The 26,035-nt window shown below is 41.0% G+C and overlaps 1 protein-coding gene across 1 annotated transcript in view; it reads left to right on the plus strand.

The window, feature by feature from the left end:
* Positions 1-23,326, plus strand: part of NIPAL2 (NIPA like domain containing 2) — a 52,471-nt gene extending 29,145 nt beyond the window's left edge. Inside the window, 8 exon segments of the mRNA XM_066204635.1 lie at positions 2,534-2,593; positions 4,568-4,689; positions 10,732-10,828; positions 14,716-14,851; positions 17,203-17,291; positions 19,091-19,154; positions 20,470-20,564; positions 20,879-23,326. Of these exon segments, the coding sequence (XP_066060732.1) occupies positions 2,534-2,593; positions 4,568-4,689; positions 10,732-10,828; positions 14,716-14,851; positions 17,203-17,291; positions 19,091-19,154; positions 20,470-20,564; positions 20,879-20,973 (758 nt within the window). The 3' untranslated portion in view covers positions 20,974-23,326.
* The last annotated feature ends 2,709 nt before the right edge of the window (positions 23,327-26,035 follow it).

The raw sequence follows: 26,035 nt of genomic DNA on the forward strand, positions 1-26,035 counted from the left end.
CCCCAACCCATTTGCAACAAGACAAATCGGCTTTTGGTTTCTTTGCTTTAATCTGAATCATGCCTACCTCAAAATTTTAAGAATATGGAAGACTATCCCAAAGTCAAACCTGGGAGTTAAAACCCCAGAAAACTAACAAAAGTAAAATTAAAATATCATGTTCTCTTGGCCATGCTACCATAACTTGACTAAAATTTAGTCCTGGAGGTAACAGCCAGAGTTTGCGAGGCTTCTGATCAGCCATGTATGTCTTCTAGCATCTCATCAAGTCTGTGTAATTGTTCTCTGCTCATTCTCTTAGATCTACCCCATTTCCTTTTCTTCTTCACTTGAATGCAACTGGACCATTAGCAGCTTACCCACAGAGGGAGTTGTCTTTTGCGTTCAGAGTATCTCCCGAGTCTCATTCTCCTCACCTTGGTCTTGTACCTCTCCTCCTACTTCAGTTTTTTCTTTACTCCCAGATGGTCTAATATGTGTTCTTAAAACCTCTCCTATTTTTAGATTCCTTTACATATGACTCTACATCATAAAGAGTATTAATTATACACAGATTCTGCTAAGCTCATGATCTCTGGTGCAATACCAGCTATCTCTGGAGAGAGAGCTAGCTGCATTTGAATCCATTATTAAAGCAGAGTGACAAGTTTCATTATCTGGCTGCATTCCAGCACCTCCATGTGCCCACTGCCAGCCTCAGAGGTTGTGATCCCCCTAAGTCTACACTTGGGCATAACTCATCTTACCCCAAATTGGATGCCAACCATGGAATTGCATTTAGTAGACCTCTGCTGAATGCAGAGAGCCCAGACCTGGAGTACCCTAAACAGACAAACAAAAAGAACAGAAAAAAAAAAAAAAATCAGTGAGGTATCAGTCCTTTAAGCAGCAGCTCTTTGCTGTGACAGAGACTGTCTAGGTGAGTGGGTTGAGGTGGGATTTGTGAAAGCTATGAGAGCAGGGAGACAGAGCAGTAATTAATTCCTGCATTATCTTGGATGCTGCAGCTTCTTTCCTGGTTTTTGTCGCTTCTTTTTTTTCTAAACCTAGGTAGCTCTGCTATTACCAATGTTGCTTGGATACCATCAGGCAAGTCATCGCTGAAAAATTGAATAAAGAAAACTGTATCAGGCAACCTAATTTCAATGAGGCATTTTCAGTTGAAGACCCTTTTATTGCACTTACTCATTTGCACAGATCCCCATCATTCTTGCTACAGTTTAATTTTATGACTTCTGCTATATCTGATTTTCTACTGAGTGGAAAACAGAGGTCTGATGCCGAATTCCAGTTCTCTGTTTACCTCTTGGTATGAACCTCTCTAGATTTTTCCAGAATACATCTACTAGCTAACCACAAATTAAATTTTCTGTGAGAACAATAAAGATACAGAGGCAAAGATAGTTGTAAAAATGTTAAACTGTTATTTCAAGAATAAACCATGCTGTAGACAAGCAGAGAGCTCTTGTAGCAGCATTCCATGGCTCTATTTCAATGTGCCCCTTCACTGTCCCTCCTGAACCGTCCTTCTTTGAGGATTCTGAATGAATCTAACATTACTGATGCATCTCTCCCAGAGGACTTTACTCATCTCTTTTACAGAGGAGCTATCCAGCCTCTTTTTGTTCTTGTTAGAGGTAGATATTGCGTGCTGGAATAGAGCCATGTCTCCCATCCATCCGAGGTTCAAAGCCCTTCTTTCCTCTCTAGCACATGTCCACACTGAGCTACTAGCCACAAAACCTGCCCCAACCACTTCTGCTGCTCATTTCCTCACTGCTGCCCATCCTGAAGAGGCAGGACTAGGAGCTGGCAGAGGCCAGATGCAAGAGCTGAACAAGAGAAAGTGTTTCCCAAAAAACAGGAAATAATTTCTAGGACTCTCTTCCAGTTTTCTCCTTCCTCAGAGCAAGTCACTCTGAAAGACCGTGGACAGTACATGTGTGGGGTTTTCTCCCTGTTTCTCTGCAGATGTCATGACCACTTCATTCATACTAAATACTATGTTTTTGCAGTGACTTTCTTCTTCTCTGTTGTACTGCTGTTACACTGCTTATAAGCTTCTAATACATTTAAGACTAAAAGAGCAGAATTTTATTGTATGCAATTAATTTAAGACTAAAGGAGCAGAATTTTATTGTTCTATGATGCAATTCGCCTTGAGCAAGTCCATAGAGTGACTAGGTGGCCAAGTGGAGAGTGAAACAGTAAGGTTGATCAATGCCCAGTTTTCCTGACATTTCCACATGTGACTGAATCAGAGCAGTTTAAGCAGTGTCCCTGCGTGGGAAATAAGAAGGGTATTGAATCTTTTCAACCACGTAAGGGCCTGCTGGGTAGGTCTGAAATCTTACAGAAACTGAGTGTTGGTGGGTTGCAGGAATGGACTGCTGGCTGTTTATATCATGGTATGGTGCAACAACAACACCCATGAGATATATTTAAACTTGTCCCAGGGCAGCTTTTTGCTTTAGCACTTGATATTCTAACAAATACATGTATATATATAAAGGTCTTTATATTTCTGTTCTAGGTAGTGCATTTATTTCTGTCTTTTTCCTGAAGAAGACCATGAGGACTGCTGATATATTGGGTAAGTGAGCATTTGCTAATTTAGACATGTGTGCTGCCATATGCTTACCAAGCTGTAACTCTCACGCAGCCCCCCACCTTCACACTCCCACTTTCCCAACCAAGCGCTTCAAGGCAGATACTTTCAAAATTGGGAAAAAGTGATAAAAAGAGAGAGAATCTTCAATGCATGAGGAAAAGACTGTATTTCCAAATCTCTGCTCTTACAACCATAACCCATTCCTTATGTGTCTTTATTGCTCAAATTTATTTTCATTTTCTATTTTTGCCTCTGAGGTTGTCTTTAGTATTATCTTTATGAGTACACCACAGAATAAATAAAAACAGGGAATTTATTGAGTTACTTATTCAAATATAAGATTTTTTTTTCTTACTGTATAGATATTGCACAAAAATTCAAGCTCAGTTTAAAGTGATAATTTCCCCTTGGTTTTAGTTTTATCACTTCAGAAAACAAATAATCATATCGTCAAGTCTTCAGCTAGCAACTGCGGTCTTCACTGTAAAAGCCTGTCAACTTTTTGTCTGTGTCCAAGACTTTTTGCATATCAAAACAGCCCACTTTGAACGCAGTAATTGTGAGAGAGAAGCACATTTCAGGATTTGGGCTTTACACCAAGCCATCTCAACTGGGACAGTGCACCTGATGTGAGGCACCAGATATTTCTGTGGGTTCCTAACATCTAGGCTTGATTGTCCAAACTGTAGTGAGGACAGCTGTTCTCATGAATGTGTTGGAGAGATCTGTTCAGTATCGTTCCAGGAATACTATATACGATTTATTTAGGTTTGGAATCCAAGTTTGCCAGCTCAGCTGCTAAATTCAAACCCCCCCTTCCCTTCACTGATCATGTTTCCCTTATGGCCTGTGTGTTGCTTTAACTAGTGTTCAGCTGATTTATTTTATTTCTGTGAGTTTGACTTTGCAAGATGGATTTAACAATGTTGCTACATTCCATAAGAATGAGCTGTATGATGGGAAATATGGTGATGGTTTTGCAAGCACATAAATATAACACAGTTCTGCTTTTCCAAGGGAACTGTTTGAGATAGCAGTGCCAACAAAGCCCTCCGGATGTGCTTTGTTTTGTATTCCTGAGCCTTGCATTCCGCACCGATTTATAGGTTTACCAAGAATTTCAAAGATTACTTGAAGAAAAATTGATTAGCTAATATCTTCCTTAATCCAATACAGTTTACGATCTTAGGATCAGCTCACTTATATCTTGATACTTCAATGAACATCTGTGTTTGTCACAGGCAGATGTCCACAAGGCAGAACTTGCAGCTTTTTATGAAAAGCATAATAACGCAAGTTCGACCTTGAAAAGGGGCCCTGGCAGTCTAGTGGCTGAACAGTCTATTGCAAATCATCCATTTATAAAACAGTTCATAGATCTGCAAATGCAACAGGGAGTGGCCAGAATGTTGGCCCTGTGACTGCTTCACTTGAGCGTTGGACTGGCACATGTGCGTTGCATCTGATGCTTCCAGGGCAGGTTGATTGCTGGTGCAGATCTCTGTGGCCACACTGACAGAGATCAGTGGACAATGATGTTTATTTACACTGGTTAATGATCTAACTGACTGCACTAGTAGGAAACTTGTCCTTTCAGTTTAGGCTAAGTTTGTGTGATGCACTTTGTGCCTGGGAGAAATACAAAGGATTAATTCTTCTTTGTCATACACTTGGATTTAGAATTGTCTGTATTTGAAAATGTATTGTTGAGTTGGAACCCTAATTCACATGGTTTTACTGACAACTTTTTTCACATTTCCAAAATTCTTTGAGTCTTTAATAAAAATTAGACTAGGTAAGACCACAAATGCAAGGCAGTCCAATTGCCTAAGTATAGATTTGTTTAAATGGACTTAAATTTTCTTATGGAAACTATTTCTGAATCGGCTGCAGGTCAAGTATGACCATGATTAGCAAATACTGTATTGCCAAAGTAATGTGTCCTTTTCTTTAAAGGAGGAACACTGACAATAACTGGGATATACTTGTTGGTGACATTCGCTCCAAATGTACCTCAAGAACTCACAGCAAGACAAGTGCAGAATTACTTAGTAAGCTGGCCTTTTTTGGTATATTCAGTGAGTATCTGGTTCACACTACTCCCTTAATCAGAAAAACCAGGGTTACTGGGCTTTTTATAGCATTATGAATTAGTGGTAAAAAAGCTGCTCCTGAAGATAAATGGTGTGATTTTCATAGGAGAGAAAGTCCCTCATCATCCTACTGAATCCAAACTGAAAATATGCAGCAACAAAAGATATTTTTTAAATACATGTCAGGGGAAAATCATAATTGTGCAGGATTAACAAGAGTGGAAAGATTTTGATATTTGGGGAACTTGAGGGAAAACGTAAATATTGGTACTGTTTAAATTTCCTATATATGTCTTCATGCCACCCTGTCTGCCTATACATCTAAGTTTCAGGGCTTTTCTGGAATGTGATGGAATTGTGCTTTTAAAAATCAGGCTATGTATGTTCTTGGTCCTTCTTTTTGTCTTTCATACCACTCTGTTTTACTTCCATGTTGTTAAGCCTGGCTGAAAGGACCTTGTATGGAGCTGAGATGTGAAGGGGTGGCCTACTTCACTGCCATTTAGGTTAATCTGAACCTGAGATAGAATTCAAATACGAAAATACTATTTTGATTAAAGTATCTATATACAAACATCAAGCACCATACATCTTCTTTGATGTGTTTAATTAACACCAGGAACAAGACCAGAGTGAGTAGGATGAATTTCTGTCCTTCTTTTCCTCTGGAAATCTGAAAATGTTTTCTGCCAGCTGAATGTAAAAGATGCAATATAGGAGCTTCAGAAGTGGTTACTTTTTCCCAGTAAAGGGACTCACTCAAATTAGATTCTTGGTGCCCAGGCTTTTCTTAGTAGGCATCTCACTTAGAAAGCCACTGAGTAGACAGTTTAAGGACCTTAATCTTCTAGCCAACCTGCAGATTTTACATGCATCTAACTATCCATGAACTACTGATTAAACACAAATTGCATGCTACCATAAAAAATGTTGATCCTCTCTTTCAATTTTTTGTGCATTTTAAACTCTTTCAATTTTTTTGTGTCCTTTAAAAGATCCTGAAAGATGATGATACAGCTCAGTGGAAAAAAAAATAATATTCATGCTGTATAACTCACAACATGTACTTTCAGTTAGGCAGTAGAGAGGCTTTTGAAGGCAATATCCAAGAGTTTTGGGGTACCCAGTAAAGGTAGCTTCAGCATCTAAAAGAGTTTCAAGAAGTCCATGCAATCAGCAGAGTAAGAGGAGGGAGTTCAAAACAGGGGTATCAGTGCTCTTTCTTTTCTACTGAATATCACCCTCTACCATGCAGTTCCACTTACAGATGATAAAGTAGCCTGACATTTTAGGCACTGATTTTACATTGTTGATTCACCCATTTGTGTAGAAATGGTGGAGAGAGAAAACTCCCTATCTACAGCCGGTGACACCAGAAAATTCTGTGTGATATACCATTCACATTTTCTTGAAAACAACAGGTTCCTGGAAAAGGGCTTTTCCCCACCTGAGGACTTATTTGACTTAATTTCAGGAAAAGTTTTCAAGAACACAATTGAATGCATAGGAAGAGTGTGCTGTATTCTTCTTAGGAGACATTGTGAGGAGGTCGTAGGTAACCTCTGAACTTTGTTTCTCCTCTTATCTCTTTTCCCTAACTCAGCGCGCATCTAATTCTACATGTATAGCATAGGTTGTAGGGAAGGATGGAGCAAATACAAAGCAAATCCTGACCCAACAATTTATCAAACTTTCTATGTTCCTTCTGTTCATCTGTGAGTTTCCTCTGACCAAAGAAAGGGTACGAACAAAGGGCTTCACAAGAGACTGAGATATCAGCCTGATTACCCTGGCATGCTGCTGGAAGATCAAGCAAACCCTGCTGTAAACATTCTCTTTGGGCAGGGAACAAGCTCTTCAAAATTAGTTGTAAAATGCCTGGCATATGTTGGCTGTTGAGATATAAAAAAGTGGAGCAGAAGCTGCAGAATTTCCAGTATAAATATACAATGAGGAGACAGTACAGAAGTATAATGCAGCCCAACGATCTTTCTAAAAGTAGCCACAAAGTGTGGTCTGCTGAGAAATACAAAGCTCCAATGGTACAAAATGTTCTCTGTGGGTGGTAAACCATCCCCCTGTGGTGCTCCACTGGTATATTCTGCAGAAGTAGCCTCTAATTCCCACAAGACAACTTTGAGTCACCTTCTGAGACTCTGCAGTAACGTAATTATGTATAAGCAAGAATGACTATCCTAGCTTGTTTTTTTCTCTTTTGGTTATGTGCACTTTGAGTCTCAGCAGAAGTCGTAAATCATAGATGAAGCTCTTAGGTTTCCCTAAACAGAAGCGTAGTAAGAATTGGGTTGTTAATATTTAATCTCTGCAAAATCAGGTTCAAAACATTTCTACTTTTCTTTCAAAGCGCCGAGAAGATCATCCTGTATATGCCAGAAAAGCATTTGAGGCAGGCAACATGGTATTTTGTTTTGGTGCCTTCTGGTAATGCTCAGAAACATGGAAAACATGATTATTAAAACATGTTGATGAGATGTGGGCTGGAGGAGACCTCAGTAGAGATTAGTTGTGATAGCAAAGATGATTGTAAGCAGGTGGAGTTCCTTCATTTCCTCTAAACAGAGTATGTGAAGCTGATATAATCTCTGCCCTTCCTATTCCTGGACTTCATATTCATCACTACCACAGCAATCAGTGATGAGACTAAGGACTGTTTTGGGTAGTTCTTGGAAGACAATTTTAGGCAGCAGCTGGGGCACCCCAGCTGTGTGAGGCTTTGTTAGAAGCCATGGACTCTGCTCGCATAACTTAATTGTCACAGACTCTCCCTTGTCTTCTTACTAAAGATGACCTGTAGGTGGGTCACCAAGTGGCAGAGAACCATGGAAGAATAGTGGGTCATGGCTGCTGGGCAGCACTGAGATCAAATTGTTTGAATTTCTAGCTTAGTATGTGGGACTTGACAGAGCTGAGTAAACTTAAACAGCAGCCCTGAAAAGCAAACATCATTTATCTCCCTAGGTCTGGCCACAGGACTGCCATCTCTGGCCTACACCATGGCTGCTTTTGGGGTTTCCCTAGGAGATAGAGGTGACCATGCACACAGACCTGTGTTTCCCTTCCAGAACTGCTGTAAGGAACTCCTGTGTCCTTTTGATTGTTTTGCTCGGCTGTTTGTTTCCTTTCAGACATGTCTTCTTGGTGGGTTTGCTTGGTTTGCTTTGAAGCAGGAGGAGATCACAGTGGAGCTTTATTGTAGCTTTAGTGAGAGAAGAGATGATGAAATGATGAGGACCAACAGAAGGCTGATGGACAGAGCCAGCCAGCAATGATGGCCTGGTTCAGTCAAAGCTGGTGCTGCTTGGCACTACCTGCCACTTAGGGGGCTGGACTGAGGTAGAACAGAGAGTGGAATGACAGAGCTGCTGTGATGGAACAGTTTGAGCCAGTGACTGTCCCTTGGCTTGTTTATGAATGATTGTTCTTGCACAGTTTGAAATCTTAGTGACAGGACAGATGATGGTGCTTCCCCCTGCTGCGGTTGTCTAGATGATATAAAATGAATCAATGTAGGTGTAGCTGCCTGCAGTAGGGTTGTCTCATGGCTTTCTGCACAATCTGTGGTAACCACATCAAGGGTCTGGGAAGAGTGACAGGTTTGCACTGGTGAGGGAAGCAGAGTTCACAGTGCTGTTACCTGTGCCATGGCCCAGTCCAAGTCCCACCATCCAGTGTGCCAGTCCTGAATTGGTGTGTCATGGAAGAGGATACCTAGGACATCTCAGGGACTTTTTTCTTAATGTGGGTACCTTTCTGAGGGGAATATTTACTTAGCACAGATTTCTTCTGTTCTGTTACCGATTGTTCCGTCAGAATAGCAAATAAAGTTACCTGGTGGCTGTGGTAGCTGCAGCCTGATAATGTGATATGCCCCTCTGGCCCACAAGGATGTGTTGGGCAGTGGCATGAAAAGCAAAGCTGCCACCTTTACTTCTCCTCTCAAGTCCCCTAAAACCCTGTCACAGTTTTCAACAGGGAGGCCAAGATGAACTCACCTGTCTGCAGATCTCGACATTTTTTGTGCCCTGGTTCATGGTTTAGACTTACCCAGTGTTGCACTGTTGAATAAAGCTGGAGAGGCTGGCCAAGTTACTTACTGTGAGATTGAGGCAAAAGCCTCTTTTTCCCCCAGCTGTTTGCCAAGTTTTCATCTCTGGGTGCAAGCCTAATGGGGAAGGGCATCAATCTGGAGGAAGAAGAGACCAGCACTTCATAAGAGATTGCGAAGATTATTCAATTAGGATTAGCCTGGTAATCCAGGAACATTTCAGGGTGGGGTGTTTTTTTGTTTTTTTTTTTTGGTTTTTTTTTTTTTTTTTTTTGGTTTTGGTTTTTTTGGTGTGATTTTTTTAATTAACCCACAGCCAAATGCTTTATTCTATTCAACACATTTGAAAAACAAACAAACACTAACCAAACACACCCTCCCCCTCAACTTTGTAGTTTTGGTTTTTCTAATCTTGTGATAAATATTTGACATTTTTAAAAGAAAGATGGCATAAAATCTGAATTTGTGCTCTTCATGTTTTGAAATGCAATAGTCTCTTGGTTGTCTTTGGGAGCAAGGGATCCACGTGAAGGTAAATAAAAATTGCCTAAAGTATAATTGTGTTCTGTTAATATTTTTAAACACTACTGAATTGGGGAGGGTATAAGTGTGGCAGAGAATTTTAGTAACTGGGCAGAGCTGACAGCTTTCCTGCTGCAGTCACTCTCCAAAATGAGAAATGGGCTACTTACATTATATTACCATCACTAGTAACTGTTCAGTCACCTCTTTGGAAATGTCATCAGCACAACACCCAGGTACTTTTGAGTCTAGTGCTGCCTTATGGTGGCTGTTGATTTAAGAGCGAAGTGGCGTTATAAAACATAAAATAGTATGCTGGTGACAAAATCAAAGAGATTAACAGGTGTTTCTATGATTTGCTTTGTTGGCAAAAAATAACAATAATGAGATTCAGTCATGATGACAATCTCATTTTCTGTCTTATTTCCCCCCATTTGATTACTTTCTGACATGCACAAATGACATCTTCATGCTGTCTCTAAGGCTACCCGAGTTCTGAGCACCCCTTAGTGCAGAGGTGCATCACTCCTGCTTTCATAAGTCTTCTGGGCTTCACAGAAGCCTTATGGCCCTTGCACTTGCTGTTTTCTTTAGGTATAGAGGGATATTTGGGCAACCCATTTGGGTAGGAGGCAAAATACCCACACTTTTGAGATAACAAGAGTTACTGAGGGAATCTGCAGAGACATTTGAACAGGAAGTCAGCAAATTTAAGGGTCGTTTAGCTGTCACATGTTATTAAAGGAGCAAAACTGGACCGTGCATGGTAGAGGTGAAGCTGCATCAGCATCTCAACACGTCCAATAGTGTGGTCTGCTAATGTGTCGTTGAACTTTTCAAGGTAAGGTCCTGGCAGGTACCTGTGTTTTGAAAACTGCCATTTGAAATAAATTCTTTCTTCCTTATGATGTATGGCAGAAAATCTGGACAAAGTTTTGAGGAGAGTTTTTAGTAGGAATCGTGAGAAGGGCAAAGAGGGTAGCAAAAATAAGCTGGCACGTCACAAAGAGTGAGTGACATTAGGAATACTATAGCTGAAAGGAGAGTTTGCTCTTCCTTTACTCTGTAGGAATTATAGACAGAATTTCTGTGCGGATTATTACTGATAAATATTGGTACCTTTTCTGTCACATTAAAAAAAGTCTTCTCAACATTACCAGTGACAAAATGCAGATAGAAGTGCAAAATGAAAAACTGAAGATATAAAAAATGCTCCAAGTTTAACTTTTGCTGTAACAGGAAAGATGGCAACAGTTGTTTGATAGCTCATTCACGTAGTCAATAGTTACTTTTTAGCAGAAGATACTTTATAAAGCCATTCTTTGCTTTGAACAGATAAAGCAGCAAAAATGAATGTGACATCTCAAAGACTTTGAATGAAGCATTTCGTAGTTTCACAGCTCTTTTCTTTTATTAACTTTCCTTTCTTTTATTTTCAGATTTTAGAAATTATAATATTCTGCATTCTCCTCTATTTTTACAAAAGAAAGGCTGTGAAGCACATCATGATTTTGTTAATGATGGTAGCTCTGCTGGGTAAGAACATATTATTCACTTTAATGTTCCTGTCTGTTATCTGATAATTCCTTGTCACTCCATCTCTCCAGAGAGATTAGATTAAAGTCATTTCAAAGCAGTGTGCTGAAGAAGAAACATTGAAACGTGATTTTTACTGGGGTCTCTTTTTGAAGAGAAAAGCTGATTATTAAACGTAGTCTCTATGCTTATTGCTGGGACTATTTCTTTTTACAGATACCCTCAGATTAATATGTTATGTACAATGGTATTCTGAAACTTGTTTTAAATAACACTTTAGGTTTAGATCCTGGGTAAGTGGACTATTCAAAACTTTGTTTTGGAGAGCGGGCTGTGAAAATCAGTTCTCTAAAGCAGAGCAGCTGGAGACCTTGTAAGCGCTCTGTAAAAACATGCAGTTATGTGCTGTGACTGTACAGCAACTTTTAATTATCTATGACTATTTGCATGTGCAACATTTTATATTTTACCATCTTTCCTGAAGAAGAACAACTCAGTGGGCCACTGAACTTCATTTTCTATCATTGTCACCATAATCAATAACCAGGGGAATACAGGAGATCATGTTATCACAAAAGCTTTCAATAAAGTTAAACTTGAATCAGTTTTGAGTAGTGTCAGAAGTTCATCTCTAAAGCTCCTGTGCTTGCGGGGTTATGTCAAGAATTTTCGCCACTCCATGTGACAAATTCTCCTGTCCTTGTCTTGTCATTTCTCTGTGAAACCCTCACGGGACACAAGTCTTCGGTTGAAGTGAAAGGTGCCATTGAAGTCAAAGGTTATTTTTTCTCCGAGTTCAGTGGGTGCATGTATCAGTCTGCAAAGACTTACATTTCTAATGGAGATGACCATGAGGGTTTTGATAAAATAGAATTTCACTAAAGTTTTTCAGTTACAAGATTTAGATTTAACTGAATGTGAAAAACCCTCAGAGATTTATTAACTCCCTTCCTTCATATCCCTGAGTGGTTTCTTACTCAGCTGAAAAACTCAGACTTTCAGAACAACTTTTTGGGGACAGTATTCCTATGTAGGTTTCCCAGCCCTAGGAACATTAGGATCTGTAGCTTTGCAGAAGCATTGGAGGATTTCTGTGCTCCCTGAATGAGGCAGAGATGGAAGACCCCCCAGAGCCTTAGGTCTAACTGCTCTTGGTTAGGAGGAGGGAAGTGTGAGTGTGGATATCCCCCAGCTCCTAGCACAGAGCCTTGGAGCTTTGGCAAAGCCTGAGCTGCTCTGCAGCTTCCAACACAGCCATGAGGAGTGTGAAGCATTGTGCACTCCTTCCGCGTAGCTGGAAGCCTGAAGATTTCCAGATGTGTTCCTACACATCCCTGCTGCAGTTCTGGGCAGGCCCACCATGATGCTGCCCCGAGCAGCCCTTGGAGACGTGGGCAGTCGGTCTGTAGAGCCCTGCTGGCTCTGCCCTGCACCCTGCCAGCCCTGGTGCTACCACCGTGAAGGGGACACTCAGAGCTGCTGAGCAGCAGCAGGGCTACAAACCTGGGCCCTGGCAGGCACTAACTGCAGTCTGGTGGTCTGGCCACAATCACCCAAAAATACATTTTCAACTCGTGGCTGCTGAGGTTCTTGTGAACTTATGCAACCTGAGGAAAAATGTGTCGTTATTTCTGCTCTCTTAGAAAAGACACAAGCAAACAAATCCTGGTTCATGGGACCTTCTGAAATACTGACATTTCCCTTGAGCATGGAACTCAAAACTGCATCTGACTCTGGTTCCTGCAGCTGTCCTGGAGCCTGGCAGTCCCCACAAATCTACACTTAGAACACTCTGGTTGGACTCTGACCTTTCTGCTGAGTGAAGTAATGGAGGGGCTGAAAAATTGTCCCTTACTTTGCTCCCAGCTGTGTGACACAGCCCTTGCAAGGCCCCACCTGCAGGAGGGGTGTGTGCTCATGGAAGCTGACAGTGTCCTGGTGGAGTGTTCATACAGATGTAAATTAAATATGGAAAGGAGAGAGCAGCCTTTTGTTTCACTGAATATGCAAGCTACTTTCACCATCAAGAAAATACAGAGGTGCTCACAAAATCTGATAAAGTTTTGCTTAGTACAGCTCTGCAAATCCGTTTGGTGAAAATCATCTTACCACGTGTATGTACTGTTATCATAAGTTTGGGGGAAATATTTTAGATTATACTGGGATTTTAGAGGTTTCTGCCGTAACAGCTGGAAAGTGACATCATTTATCACACTAGATTTGAGAGGAGATCATTCTGACAGAGAAAACAACTTCTAGGTTTGAAACTTGTTTCAGAGTTACTTTAATGAAAAATATAATTTCACTTCTCAAAGAATATACACCAACCAACCAACCAACCAAACGCCCTGGTGCTTTCATTTCTGTCTTGTTAAAATTATAAGGCATGGAAACTGCCCTTCCATCAGAAACAAAATTTAGCAATCTAAAATACTCATTTTTTACCTGTAAGTGTTCTTTTAAAATAATAACTTCCCCATGTTAGAGTGCAAATTTCAATTTTCTGTAGATGTCTTTTTGGAGCCTGAGTGTATTTTTGACTTTTTATCATAGCGTTTGCTTCACTGCAGGCCAGCGTTTGACCTCTGCTCAGTTTTAGAGCTGTGTTTGTTAAAGCACTTCACCTGTTTCCATTACAGAGAAAGAAGTGAAGTGCTGGGTGGAAAGGTTTTCATGAAAACAGTGAATTTCATGGTGATGAATAGGATCATCACAGGATATATGCAACTCTTAAACTCCCCCTGAACTTTTGGACTTTCTATAAGAAAAATGCTTGCAATCAAACCCGCAGACCTGCATTCATTCTTCTTCCCCCTCCTTTTCTCCCAGCCTCTGGCCTGAACCTTTTGCACAGTGCAGGTCTCCTTGCCAATCTGAACGTTACAGGAGGATGAATCAGACCACTGAAATCCAACACTCCTCAGCTCTGCACAAGGGTGGAACTGGATCTCAGCTGGGAGATGGTGCTCCTGACAATTAACTACCTTTCTTCAAAGGTCATCTCTGCAGCCTGACTCTTGAAATTTTTAGGGTTTTTGAATTTGTTAAATTTTATTTGCAGCAATCACAGACTTGGTTAGCTTCCACAAACCAAGAGCTCCAAAAGGAAATCTAAAGTAACTCTTAGCTAAACTCCCAGCCCCTTTTCTGAAAGATTTGTCTTGAAAAACCTCTCTGAACTGGCAATATGTATTAAAACCATTGCCTGCTGTCTGAAATTTGTTTGTGGTGATCCAATGATAGTGATTAAATGGATTGACAACACACTACTGAAGTACTCCTTCTGTGGGATAAATCCAGTAAATGGTCGCAAGGGCCTGGCCCTTGAAATGAAGTGCAGACCCCTGTGTTGTTTGTCTGCTCTTCATAAATATATAACACATGGGGAGAGTTAGGTGCTATGGGATGTGATCCCAGTAGTCAACTTTGTCCAGCACCTGTTTCAGGAGAGAAATCCTGAGGGTGACAAGTTATTTGAGGCTACCAGTGATGCATGCAGGCTGCTATAAAGAGGCATCTTAACTGCTTTGAACAGATAACCAGACCTCCCAGACATCTCCTGAATACTGTAACATGGGCTCCAAATTAGCACTTGGAGCTAAATAAAGTATGTGTGGAAGATGTGGAGGCTGTTGCACCTTCAGCTGGGAGTCCAGCGTGCTAAAAAGACTTAAAGGCAAAACACAAAGCACACTTGGATCTAAGGCCACTGAGCTTATACAGTAGCTTAGCAAGCATTTATGAAATCATACACTTGTTTTAGGTGCCCAAGTCCTTCCTCAGTCTTATTTTAAATGATCAGGCCTGTGGCTCTGACCTGGGTCCTTGTCCTCCCTCCCTGATATGCTGAATTCACTGCCCTGCTAATCGCTTCCTTTCCCTTTCAGCATCACTGACAGTCATTGCTGTTAAGGCTGTGTCCAGCATGATAGCACTTTCCGTGAAGGGGAAAATGCAGCTAACTCACTCTGTTTTCTATATCATGAGTGTTTTAATGGCAACTTCTTGTGCTTTCCAAATCAAGTAAGTGAGATTCTATTTACCTACTAACCTTCATACATGTTTTATCTGACAGTTTTATTTGGTACTGATAATGATTCCTCATATAAGTTGCATTTTAAGGTAACAAATTCTGGCAGATCCTTGACAGATGCATAAATTGTCTCCAGCTGGTTGTATTGTTTATGTAAACTTTATTTCTTAGTTTATAATTGATTGTTATAGACACCACCTCCTCTCATTATCACCTTCAACAAGGTCTTCCCAAATTCACTTGCCTAGTTTTGGCACAAGTCTTAACACACTAAGTGAAATTTATTCTTATGTAGTCATTTGGGGGTTACTTTCAGAAATCTTTATTGCTGAATAATCAAATGGCCATGTTTATCCTCATTATTCATGTCTGTGCTCCAGCTTTACGGCCCCAGTCAGACTGAAGAAGAGAGTTTATCCCAACTTTTTCCCTGCCTCTGTTAAATCTGCATGTTGCACTTTGCTATCCTGTATGATTGTACCTTTCAAGTTTCCCCTGCAGGCCCCTGGTCTGTGAAGCGATTGGTTTATGCTGCCTTTGCAGATTGCTGGGGGTGGCAGCATGGTAAAATATGTCTTGCAGCTGAACAGAGTCTGTTCCCTTTCTGCTTGTCCTTCTGCTTCTGGTGCTGATAGCAGCCGTCAGTAATCTCATCTAGACTGCTCCAGTGTGAGCCTGAGTAGTTAGTTGCATGATTATTTTCCAGCAGAAAAGCCAACCCAGCTTTTTCATGGCAGGACATACCATTCCCATGTGGAATCAGAAAGTCCATGCATTATTATGCACTGACTCTCCATGGCTGACTCAGGAACTCCCCTGTAACAGATTATAAAGTGATTTACATCCAGCTTGTCTTTGCTGGGAGAATAGCTCTGGGCATTTAAAATAGGAAATAAGAGCTTGCTAAATATGCTGAATTAACCTCTCCATCTTGTAATTTTTTTCTTTCTTTCTTTTGCTGGCCAAAATTAAAGCAGAAGTGAAATGTGCCCATTTCACTCCCTGGGCTCAGTGTCCCTTTCTCTCTACCCTTTTGGATGCATTTTCTAACAGGGACAGTGCTGTCAGTCTAAATTTTTCATTTTATTTGTTTTCTCTCTTATTTTATTTGACTGTCATTCATTAGCTGAGAACAGCCTGTGCTGCAGCAATCTCCTGGATCCAACGCTGTGCCTTGCTATCACTGTTTTAGTCCCTGTGACCAAGTTTGTTGCAAATGGGAGAAAATAATGAGGTGTTTTCAATGACTTCAAAATCCTGACTATCCTGTGGATATGCAGGATTTCTTTATTTTTAAAGCACCATGGAGACTGTTCAACAGTTGCTAAAATAACCACGCAATTATTTTAATGGCTAAAACAGATCCAAGCTTGGATTTTTACTGTGCACATATATTGCGCCAGTGAAATGTTCAAGTGTGGTTCTTTTTACAGGCTTGAATAATACTCTGCAGACTCCTGATTTTTCTCTCTGAAATGACCATTCACATAACAGAATATCTACAGGTGCATCCACAATGTCAGCTCGTGATTCATCACTCTATGGGTGAATGTTGATAGCTGTGGTCTCTGTACAAGTGGGTTAATTGCTTTGCCTTTTTGCAGATTGTGCAGGCTGCTCCAGAGCCAGTGTCTCAGTCTTGCAGGTCTGTGTGCAATGCATGCTCCTGTGGTCCTGCACACTCTTGCTTATGATTCTGGTGAGAGTTCATGTTGCCTTTCGGAAGAGCAGGGCAGAGAGTTTCCAACCCAAGGAGCACAATCTTGAAGCCACCTTCCTGGGCTTTCCCCTCAGGACAGTGTCTTTCTGAGGTGTGATTGCATGGATAAACATACAAATAGGTGTTTCAGCCAAGCTAGACTGAGCAGTAGCAGCAAGGTGAACTTCAGCAAAGGGAAAGTTCCTAGGAGAACTCACATGTTCGTGTCCATGATGCCAATATACCCTTACACAACCTGTTTGAATTGGAGCAACTTGTCCCCGGCTGCTTGCAGGCAGCGCTGCTTCCAAGAACCCATGCAGATCATGAGCAATAATACCCTAGCATTCCTCCCTTATCTGTGGCAGACAAAAGTTTTCCAACAGTGCTTCAAAAATATATCCATTGAGAGCCTATGGCCAGAAGAATCCATGCCAACCTCCTTGCTTTCACCTATTCATTTGTACTCTGCAGAGTCTAAACCAGAAAGTAAATTCAATATGTGTATGCTGTTCAGGGCTACTTGCTATTGTGGTGAGAAATGGTCGCACTTATTGTTAAACTGACAAGAAGTGGCATAAGCTGACTCAAAGTGCACGGAACATCCTGTAGGCATGAGATGCAATAACACTTATCTTGCAGGTTCTTGAATCAAGCAGTGCATCTGTATGAAGCAACAGCAGTTGTCCCCATTAATTTTGTGTTCTTCACCACCAGTGCCATCATTTCAGGTTTGTTTCTGACCTTCTTCCTCTACAGAAATATTTTTTAAACGTCAGATTTTCAAGAACAGGAACCCTGCGAATAGGAACCCAAACCAGTCATACTTGTCTTCACAGAAAGAAATTTTTCCTAAGTCATAAGTGTTTAAGTTCTGAAAAATAAATAAGTTCACAACTTCTGAAACAAAATTAATGGCAGGGTGTTAGAACTGGATCATCTTTAAGGTCCATCCCAACTCAAATCATTCTATAATTCTATAAAAATAATCAAATTCTAACCTTTCCAAAATAGATATGTGTGATTTACTGTACCTTGCTGGCTTACTAGAAGTACCTGCATTTATCCTAGCCTCATGCTGACATCCAGTAAATGCATTTACCATGTGCACACCCATCTCTCCCTATACGAACTGGTAGAGTAATTTTAACAGCCTGGCAAACTACTCAAATGACAACCAGCTGTGCTTCATAGTAGTTAGCGTGTATTCCATTTCAGAAGGTGGAATTCTGGGTTAAGTGAAGGAAATAAAATGACTACAAAAACTTTTTAAGCGTTTAACATTTTATTCTGGGTGAGAACTTTGAACTCAGCATTGTTAAAGAGGGACTGCAAATCTTGGAAATGGTGTGCAGCCTAAGAACATGAGCTGGGAGGACGACTAAGATGCTGTATCAGCAATGAGCCAAAATGATCATGTTGTTAGAACATTTATGACTCATTTTAACACACGCTGGGGGCTTTCCTGTCATTGCTGTGCAGGAGTTTCTCATGCAGAGCTGCCATTAATGAGAAGGGGAGTTAGCTTCATGCACAGATTGCCTCAACACCTGTGTTAGAGGAGACCTACACTTTGTGACTGAGAGGAAACTTGCGCCAAAAGGGGGTTGTGTTCCTGTGACCATATGGGGAATTTGGCCTGGTGCCTCCTTAAAAGATCAAGTACCTATTCAGGAATGGCTTAATAGCTTTGAGAGTGGATACACATGCATTTGCACCAGGTTAGTTAAACCAGTGTGGGGCTTAGGAGAACAACCTCTGCTGAATCTTGCTGGTGTGCTCATAGAAGGTACCTTGTCTCATGATTCCCCCATTCCCAGTTACAGCCTTTGAAGACACAGTCGCACTTCAGCTGCACTGGGTCGCACTCTGGCGTTTCTAAGCAGAGCTATGCTCATCAGTGGTTTAAAGCTAATATACTTGGCTGTTAATAGGGGCAGCTGAGACCCAGATACACATCTGGTTCTGTCACCTCCACTGCAGAGGTGCTAATTCCTGGAAGAGGGGTGACCAGAAAGAGCTAGTGATCCCTTCAGCCAGAAAGATTTGGCAAACTTGGCCGCTGGAGCCCTTCACTTGGTGTAAACATCAGGGACAAAGTTAGTTATTGAAAATCTGTTCCCAATTGGAGTTAAGATGTCCACATGGTCTGCTGGAGTAGCTTAACGAAGTCCATGAAGAACCTCTTAGTTATATTGGTATGTCTCTGCTTGTGAATAAGACCTCGAGTTTGACCTGCACAGAAATTGTTGCTGACAATGCAAAAGATATGTGCATCTGTGCAATTGCTAACCCAGCACATGTTCCAACCTGGTTGACTAAATCTTCTCCAGTCCTATGCAGTATCTTGAGAAAGCCTAGATTATGGAATATGGGACATAAAGTGAACACATCACAATGTGTATTAATACTTTATTTGGGATTTTTTTGCTCCGTTTAAGCATGACACTTCTCCTGACCCTCCCAGCTGTAATTCATATCACTTGGAAGCCAGTCAAGATCTGCAATTCTTGTTTCTGTCACATTCCAGGGGTCATATTTTATCGGGAATTCCAAAGTGCAGCTTTACTGAGTGTGTTCATGTTTCTGTTCGGGTAAGTGTATCAGCCTAAAATCTGCACTAAGGTTTGTACTGAAACAGCACTGCCTTGTGGAATCTCTTCTTTTCTCAGTAAGAAGAAACCCGCCTTGTTATTAAAGTATTATGGAATAGCCATTATAGTAGGATAAGAAAAACATTAAAGGAAAGATTGATGTCTGTGCTTTGGGAGTTTGGAGGCCTGGTTTTGAATCCAAATATGTAAAAATGTGAGACACTTGTGAACTACTAATCTCATGATGGAATGAAAAACCAGCATCATGTGTTCCTCCAGCAGGAAGGAGAAGTCACTGCTCTCTACCAAATATCAAATTATAGAGGGTGCTTTCACAGCTGTGAGACATCTCCTCCCATGTTACCTTCCACTGGTGTGTCTGGCTGTTTTTTTCTGCCCCTAGGCATGGGCAATTGTATGAGCTGCTTGCTTTCAAGGCAGTACTGTAATAACTTTCCCCCATCTTCCCGTGTCAAGAAAGACACAGCATGCCTGTGGAAAAATTCAGAGCATGCTAAATAACTTTCTGAAGAATGGCCTAGGTGTTGTGAGAGCAGAAACCTTCTGCTGGCTCTCCACACCACAACAACTTTTGAGAGAGGTGACAATTATAATTATGGGCACAAAATGTTTAAAAGGCCTCCCTGAACTGCTAGAGGTGTCTTACCACAGTGTTGTCAAATAAATAGGGCTGATAGCTACAGACATCTCCATCTTCTGCAGTTGGGCTGGAGTAGGTGCAAACAGCCGCTATCTTGTCTGACTGCTGGAAAAGAGACAAAAATGGAGATGAGCAACCATGTATTTGGCAGATAGGAATTAGGGGTTGTGTGTCCAACACACAGCAGATAGAAGATGCGTCTAACCACAGCAGTTCTTCACTGCTCCTGGCTTACAGCCTGCCCCTGAGACACACAATCAAATGAGAAAAACAACAGAGATGTCAATTGTCCGCAGCATGACTGAGTTGTTAATGAAATTGCACGTGCTAGAATGCTAGCTTGGATGATCTGTGAAGATTTGCTCAGGGATTCAAATGTTGAGGTCTCACACTCACAGGCATCTGATTAGGTATATATTGCTGGAAGTGTAATTTTGGCTGTGGAGCCTTTGGAACTGATAATAAAGCTTCAGGAGGCAAAAACTAGACTGAAAGAAGCCCAAAATAAATTTACAGAGCTGCCAGGAAGAAGTGTTTCTTTATAAACTCAGCAACTTGGGTTTGGAAGTCCTTGAAAAAGAAACATGGATAGAAATTCTCATCTCAGATGCAGTGAACTGTTTCTAATGATACTGTGCCGCTGTTATTTTGCAGGTGTCTCCTATCTTCCCTTGGTGTGATTATAATTGCAAGAAATAAAAAAGAGGAGCATTTACACATTCCTTTCATTGACTGTGGACATATTCCTGGTAAGTAGGGCTTTTTTTCTGTCTCTGTTTAAATGAGGTATCAGATAATGGGGTGACCTAGGAGAATTGAGTCACGAATGTTCTCTAGTCATATTTAATAAATATACTGTTCCCTTAATTTCTGTTCCTGTTCCCAACAGATTTTTCAAAGGGTTTTTTTCAGGGTTTTTCCAAGCTATTGTTACAACCAGTCAAATGAAAATAATGATTAGTGGAGCAAAAAATGTTTAAATGATGGATTGGTGGGGAATTTGTTTTATTAAAATTCTTCACAGAGTTGTTGTTTTTTTCCTTCTCTCACCATATTTCCTTAGGACAAAAATTGACAGGCAAAATACAACCAGATTCTCACAGTTCATGCTATGGCACACTGAATAAGGAAGGTGACTTGGTGAAAAGGCAAAGCTGAAAGAAGAAAGCGCTTTATGAGCCAATTAACAGGAGGAACACCACTGGAACAAGGATCAGTAGCACCTTTTTATTGAACATATTCAAGTATACATTGAACTTCTGTATGTTGATAAGTCATATTATTATTTAATCCTAATTAATTTATCCCATGATTGTACCAAATGTGTTCTAAAGATAAAGGAAACCTTAACAAAAACCAAATAACCATTAATGAAATGGAATATTCTCGGAGTATCAATGCCTCTTGAGGACATTCTTAGAGCTTTAATCGCTTTTAAATGCAATGAGCACAGAACAGGATTATAAAAATTCTCCTTTGGAACCCCTCATATCTGTGTAAATGTTTAAAGATAAAGGTGAGAAATTAGAATTTTTGTAAGTGATTTCAAAGTATTCTGCTATATGTAAAATCCATTTTAAAACCTTTTCCTTCCTGTTCAGGAGTCAAAACTGTGAGCATGTATGCAGTAGACACAAATAGGTACACAAAAATAATTTTTGTGTGTAGAAAAACAATCCTGATTATCTCCTATCATCAGATTAATTCTCTTATCTGCCAAGGAAATCAGTACTTGTGTGAGGAGTGGGAAGATAGTATTTGCCATAAACACAGGCACACGGGCACACGTTTGAGGTGCCCAGGCAAGGCAGGACTAGGGTACTATACTTGACATTTTACATCCTTCCAGAGGAGTCCTGTGCACTGGGCTGGACTGGGCTGGGCTCTACAGTCTGTTGGTATAATCTGGTCTGAGTTTTAGCTTCTGTTTTCAGCAAAAGAAGGTTTCAGTGAAGAAAATGCATAGTTCTTCAGAGGAAGTAGGGTAGCCAGGGGCTCTCTCTTGGTATGTCTTGGAAAAAGACCCCTAAAGAAGTAGGGCAACTCCTGTTACCACTGGTAATTCTGCAGGAGGAAAGGCTGCAAAAAACAGGACCACAAAGAGTCACGGTAACTGTACAATTTCCCCTTCTTTAAATGGTTGTGTCTCCACACTGATTTGAAGAGCCAGCAGTGATGGGAACAATGGCAGTACAGGCTTTGTGTTCAGATTTGGGACGTCTGGGGGTGTCTCAGTCCCAGCGTCCCATCAAAAAGGCTTCTTCTAGGCATTCATCATGGATGCACTTATCCCTGTGCGATGGTATTGATCCATCTCAGGCAGCACAGCAGGGGTTGGGCACATCCTCTGCATAAACAAATGAAAGTGCTCCTGAAAAATGTTCATGTCTTGTTTTAGGATTGAATTGATCTGCAGTAATGGGTAGGGGCAGTAATGGGTAGAGGCCACAGACTGTGTGTATTTTGTTTCAGGTGGGGTTTTTTTCCTCAAATAATTGTTTATTTAATTTTAAGATAGGTACAGCTGAAGATCCATAAAACAGTTTCATTTCAAATACTGCAAAACTCACATAGAGCTGCAGTATTTTGCATGCAGCAATGTCCCAGGAACTATGGCATTTGGGGACTTGTGAAGTTGTTTATCAACATGGATCTTTTCCAGCAGACACGGGACAAGACTCTCTGTCTGCACCTTACTTGTACCAACTGTTTAGCTTGGCCTTCCTTTCCCTTCCTAGCATCTTGAGTTCAAGTTTCTAAAGATTAAAATAAAAAAAAAAGCATATGACTTTTACAGGCTTTCTCCAGGGAGTAAGGACATGCCTGTCTTTCTTTTGCAAGTCAAATTTAAGCTTCTTATTAAGTCTCAAGTGAGAGTATGTGCTAAAGATGGAAATAAGAGGCCTACAGGTTTTCATTCTGTGACCTGGGAAACGAACGGGTGAAAGGATTTTGTATTGTTGCTTTTTTAGATGATTGGCCTTGGGCATCTTTCCGAAATCTGTTTCCATGGCTCAGGAGGGCTGCAGGAGGCAATAAAGGTTACCAGGTGTGGAATGTTCTCTTTAAAGCAAGAAATCAAATGTAAAAATCTGTGGTGAAAGTTATTTATTTTAAATTACTGTATTTCTTCTTGAACAAAGGTTTGTTTTTTTCTTCCTATGGGTTTATTAAAAAATTATAAGGGTTAGAATGTTTTCTTTTAACTCTTGTGTATTTCAAAATAATTTGTTGACCAAAACACTGGTAGAAATTTTGTGCAATTAAAAGTTGTGATTTGACATGATCTTTGAGATGTTAATATAGTCCAACTAATTAATATATTTCAGGATTGGAAAAACTCAGTTATGAGAATTCATTACTACTCTACCAAGAAACGGACATGATTTGTTTCAAGTATCAGTTTCTAATCAATGTTATTTTCAGATTTTGCTTGCCATACTTAGGTTGCAAATACCACAGATAAATGCCTGCTAAAGGAAAAGCCTTTGCACTGGAATAAAAAAAAAAAAACACCATTTCTAGAGCCCTTCTCCTTAATGAGTTGTTTTCTTGCAGTGGTTTTCTTGACATTAAAAATGTGGGGCAGATAATAAGCTGCAAAACTGGTGCCTGCAGACTGAATTTTCCTGAACAGGTCCTCCATGGGACCCGCAGAAACCAAACCAGGAGAAGGTGTGGTAGGCAGTCAATGTCTCACGTGGTCCCTCAGGCTCCAGCTTGGGATTTTTGACAGAGCAGGACCAGCAGGACTCATTTAGTGCTTGTTCCACTGCTGGTCACGCTGCGGCAAAAGATGAAGTATTAACTGGCCATGGGCCTGGAAATGGGAGCTCTGGAGTAGAGCAAGACTGTTTAATTTCTGCAGTAAAATATCAGGATGCATTTACCAACAGTTTCAGCTGGCAAAAAAATGAACAAAGTTTGGACTGGTTTTGTCTGTTTGCCCTTGGGAGGGGACTGGTGTTCACCTGGCAGGCTGATTGCTTGCAACTCACTTCAGCCCCACTTTTGGCAGACTCACATTTTGCTTGTAAGAGCACTGGTCACCTAAAACTGAAGTAAAGAGGCCGAACTTTTTAAAGGTTTGAGTTTCTGTGCTTTGAAGCTGTGGTTTCATGCACACGGCAAGCTGCTTGAGTGGATCAGCACTACCAAAAGGCTCATCCTCTTTTTCCTGGCTGTGAGGTCCTGTGGCTTCCTGTGGCCAGTTCAGCTCACCCATCCTGCAGAAAGCATCAGCATCCTTCTCCTTGCTGGGATGGCTCTCTGAACTGATCCAACCAGATTGACTGCAATGTGTGTTGGGACTGATGTGAAAAGGGGGAGAGGGAGTGAGACCTCTCTTGCTTCAGGGGAACTGTAATGTTATTTCTCTCCTTCTGAGGAGATTCTCTATATAGCAAGCACTCTGCTAAGATCACTCTTCTTGTATCACCATGCCCCAAATGCAGCTGATAGATTCCTGAAGCTCTTTTAAGTGCCAGACTCACTGGCTTGTGTATACTGAGTGATGAGTGGCCCCAAGAGGGACTGTGATAGGCAGCTTGTGGCAACCAGCAGTGTCCCAAGGTCAGCTAAAAGCCTGGACACATGTCTGACTATAAATGATTCTAAGGGCTATTTTTTTTTTTTCAGTGACTGTTTGCAACAAGGTGTATAAACAGTGCTGGAAGAATGGACTGAAAAGTCTTCTATACTCAAACTGTTCTCTCTCTCAATGTCTCCTTCCAGCCCTCTTTATGCAGGATTGATGGTCGCTTGCAGAGAAAAATGCTCCCTTTTATAACACTGGGGTGCAGATGATTAGACTGAGCTGTCTGTCAGTACGCCCTTTTGTTACTGTCCTCTGAGGCCTGACATTTTTCTTGTTCAAATTTGTTTGTTCATTCCTTCTGCAGAAATCAGCTGGACTGTGTTAGCAACTAGCTGAAAGGAGAGAGAGGCTAAGTACCATAATTATTATTGGAGAGCCAAGCTGGAAGATTTACAAACCGAGACCACTTCAGGAGCAAAAGACAGAGAAATGTTTAGTTCTCTCAATTCTCAGGAGTTTGAGAAATCCTGAGTTTGCAATGTTTTTGGGTTCTGGGATAGAGTCAGGGACATCAGTGAATAAATAGTGATTTGATATAATTTTGTTGTGGTTTTAGTTTGGGGTTTGTTTTTTTATTTATTTCCCACCAATTTGGGAGTGAAGGATGACTGTTCTCTGCCTAGAGAGGACATATGACATTCCCATGGCAGATGGGAGATGTTTCAACCTTTTGAAGCTGGGAGATTTGTAGAGGCACCTCCCAAGCACCTGGCTGATGTAACCCTTCAGTTATAACATAAAAGGAGGCAGCACTGGCAAATACATCACTGCATATTAAGCACTTCTGACCATGTAGGAAGGATCCTTGTCCTCTTGCCATGTGTCAAATCTGCTCAGAGCACATGTAGCCAAGCTGGCCTCTGAGGCTACACATAAATATAATTTTGAGACATGCTAAATGGCATGCCCTGAGCATCATTTCAGTGCCTCTTGGCCATGTAGTGTCTTTAATGCAGAGCTCTTGCTGAGTCTTCCCTACGGGGAAATTAGACTGTGTGATATCTATACAACACAGGATTGCTCTGATAAGAAGATACAGTACTGCCAGGATATTCCCATGACCTGGGAAGTGGTTATAGGGAGGGCCCATCAAGGAAGTTGTGTAAATCTTCACTCTTGGGTTACATTCCCTTTACTTTCTGGTTACCACTAGAGTAAGCATGGACAATTTTGGTATCCACAGAAGCAGAATTATTAGCACCTCAAGAATCTCCAGGCCTAAGTAAAGGATTAGGTGGCTGCTGAGTAGATTTTTTATTTAGTCTAAATCCCAGTTTTGCAGTTAGGCCCCTAAAGCATGTCTAAGACTTTCAAAGTACATTTCGTAGTACAAATCTCCTTCAGTATTTTGCTTGCTAATGGACCCAGGCATCAGTCTCAGGGAATCTGTGTCAGTTCACAAAGTAGCAATGAGAAGGATGCTGTTGAGCAGCAGAATCAGAAATGTGTCATGGTGGCAGGAAAGTTTTGCATGAACACAGAGAAATTACTCCAGGGGACCTGTAATGTACAGTGGTCTCCTGAGCTCCTTTTTGACAGTGTCAACAAGGCACTTGTTGACAGCTTTCAAACTACAGCTACTGTAAAGAAATGATTAAACAGGTGCTGCTAACACTGACTGCT

This window comes from Chamaea fasciata, unplaced genomic scaffold (genome assembly GCF_029207755.1).
Source record: "Chamaea fasciata isolate MVZ Bird 193981 ecotype frontalis unplaced genomic scaffold, bChaFas1.0.hap1 SCAF_1, whole genome shotgun sequence".
NCBI lineage: Eukaryota > Metazoa > Chordata > Aves > Passeriformes > Sylviidae > Chamaea > Chamaea fasciata.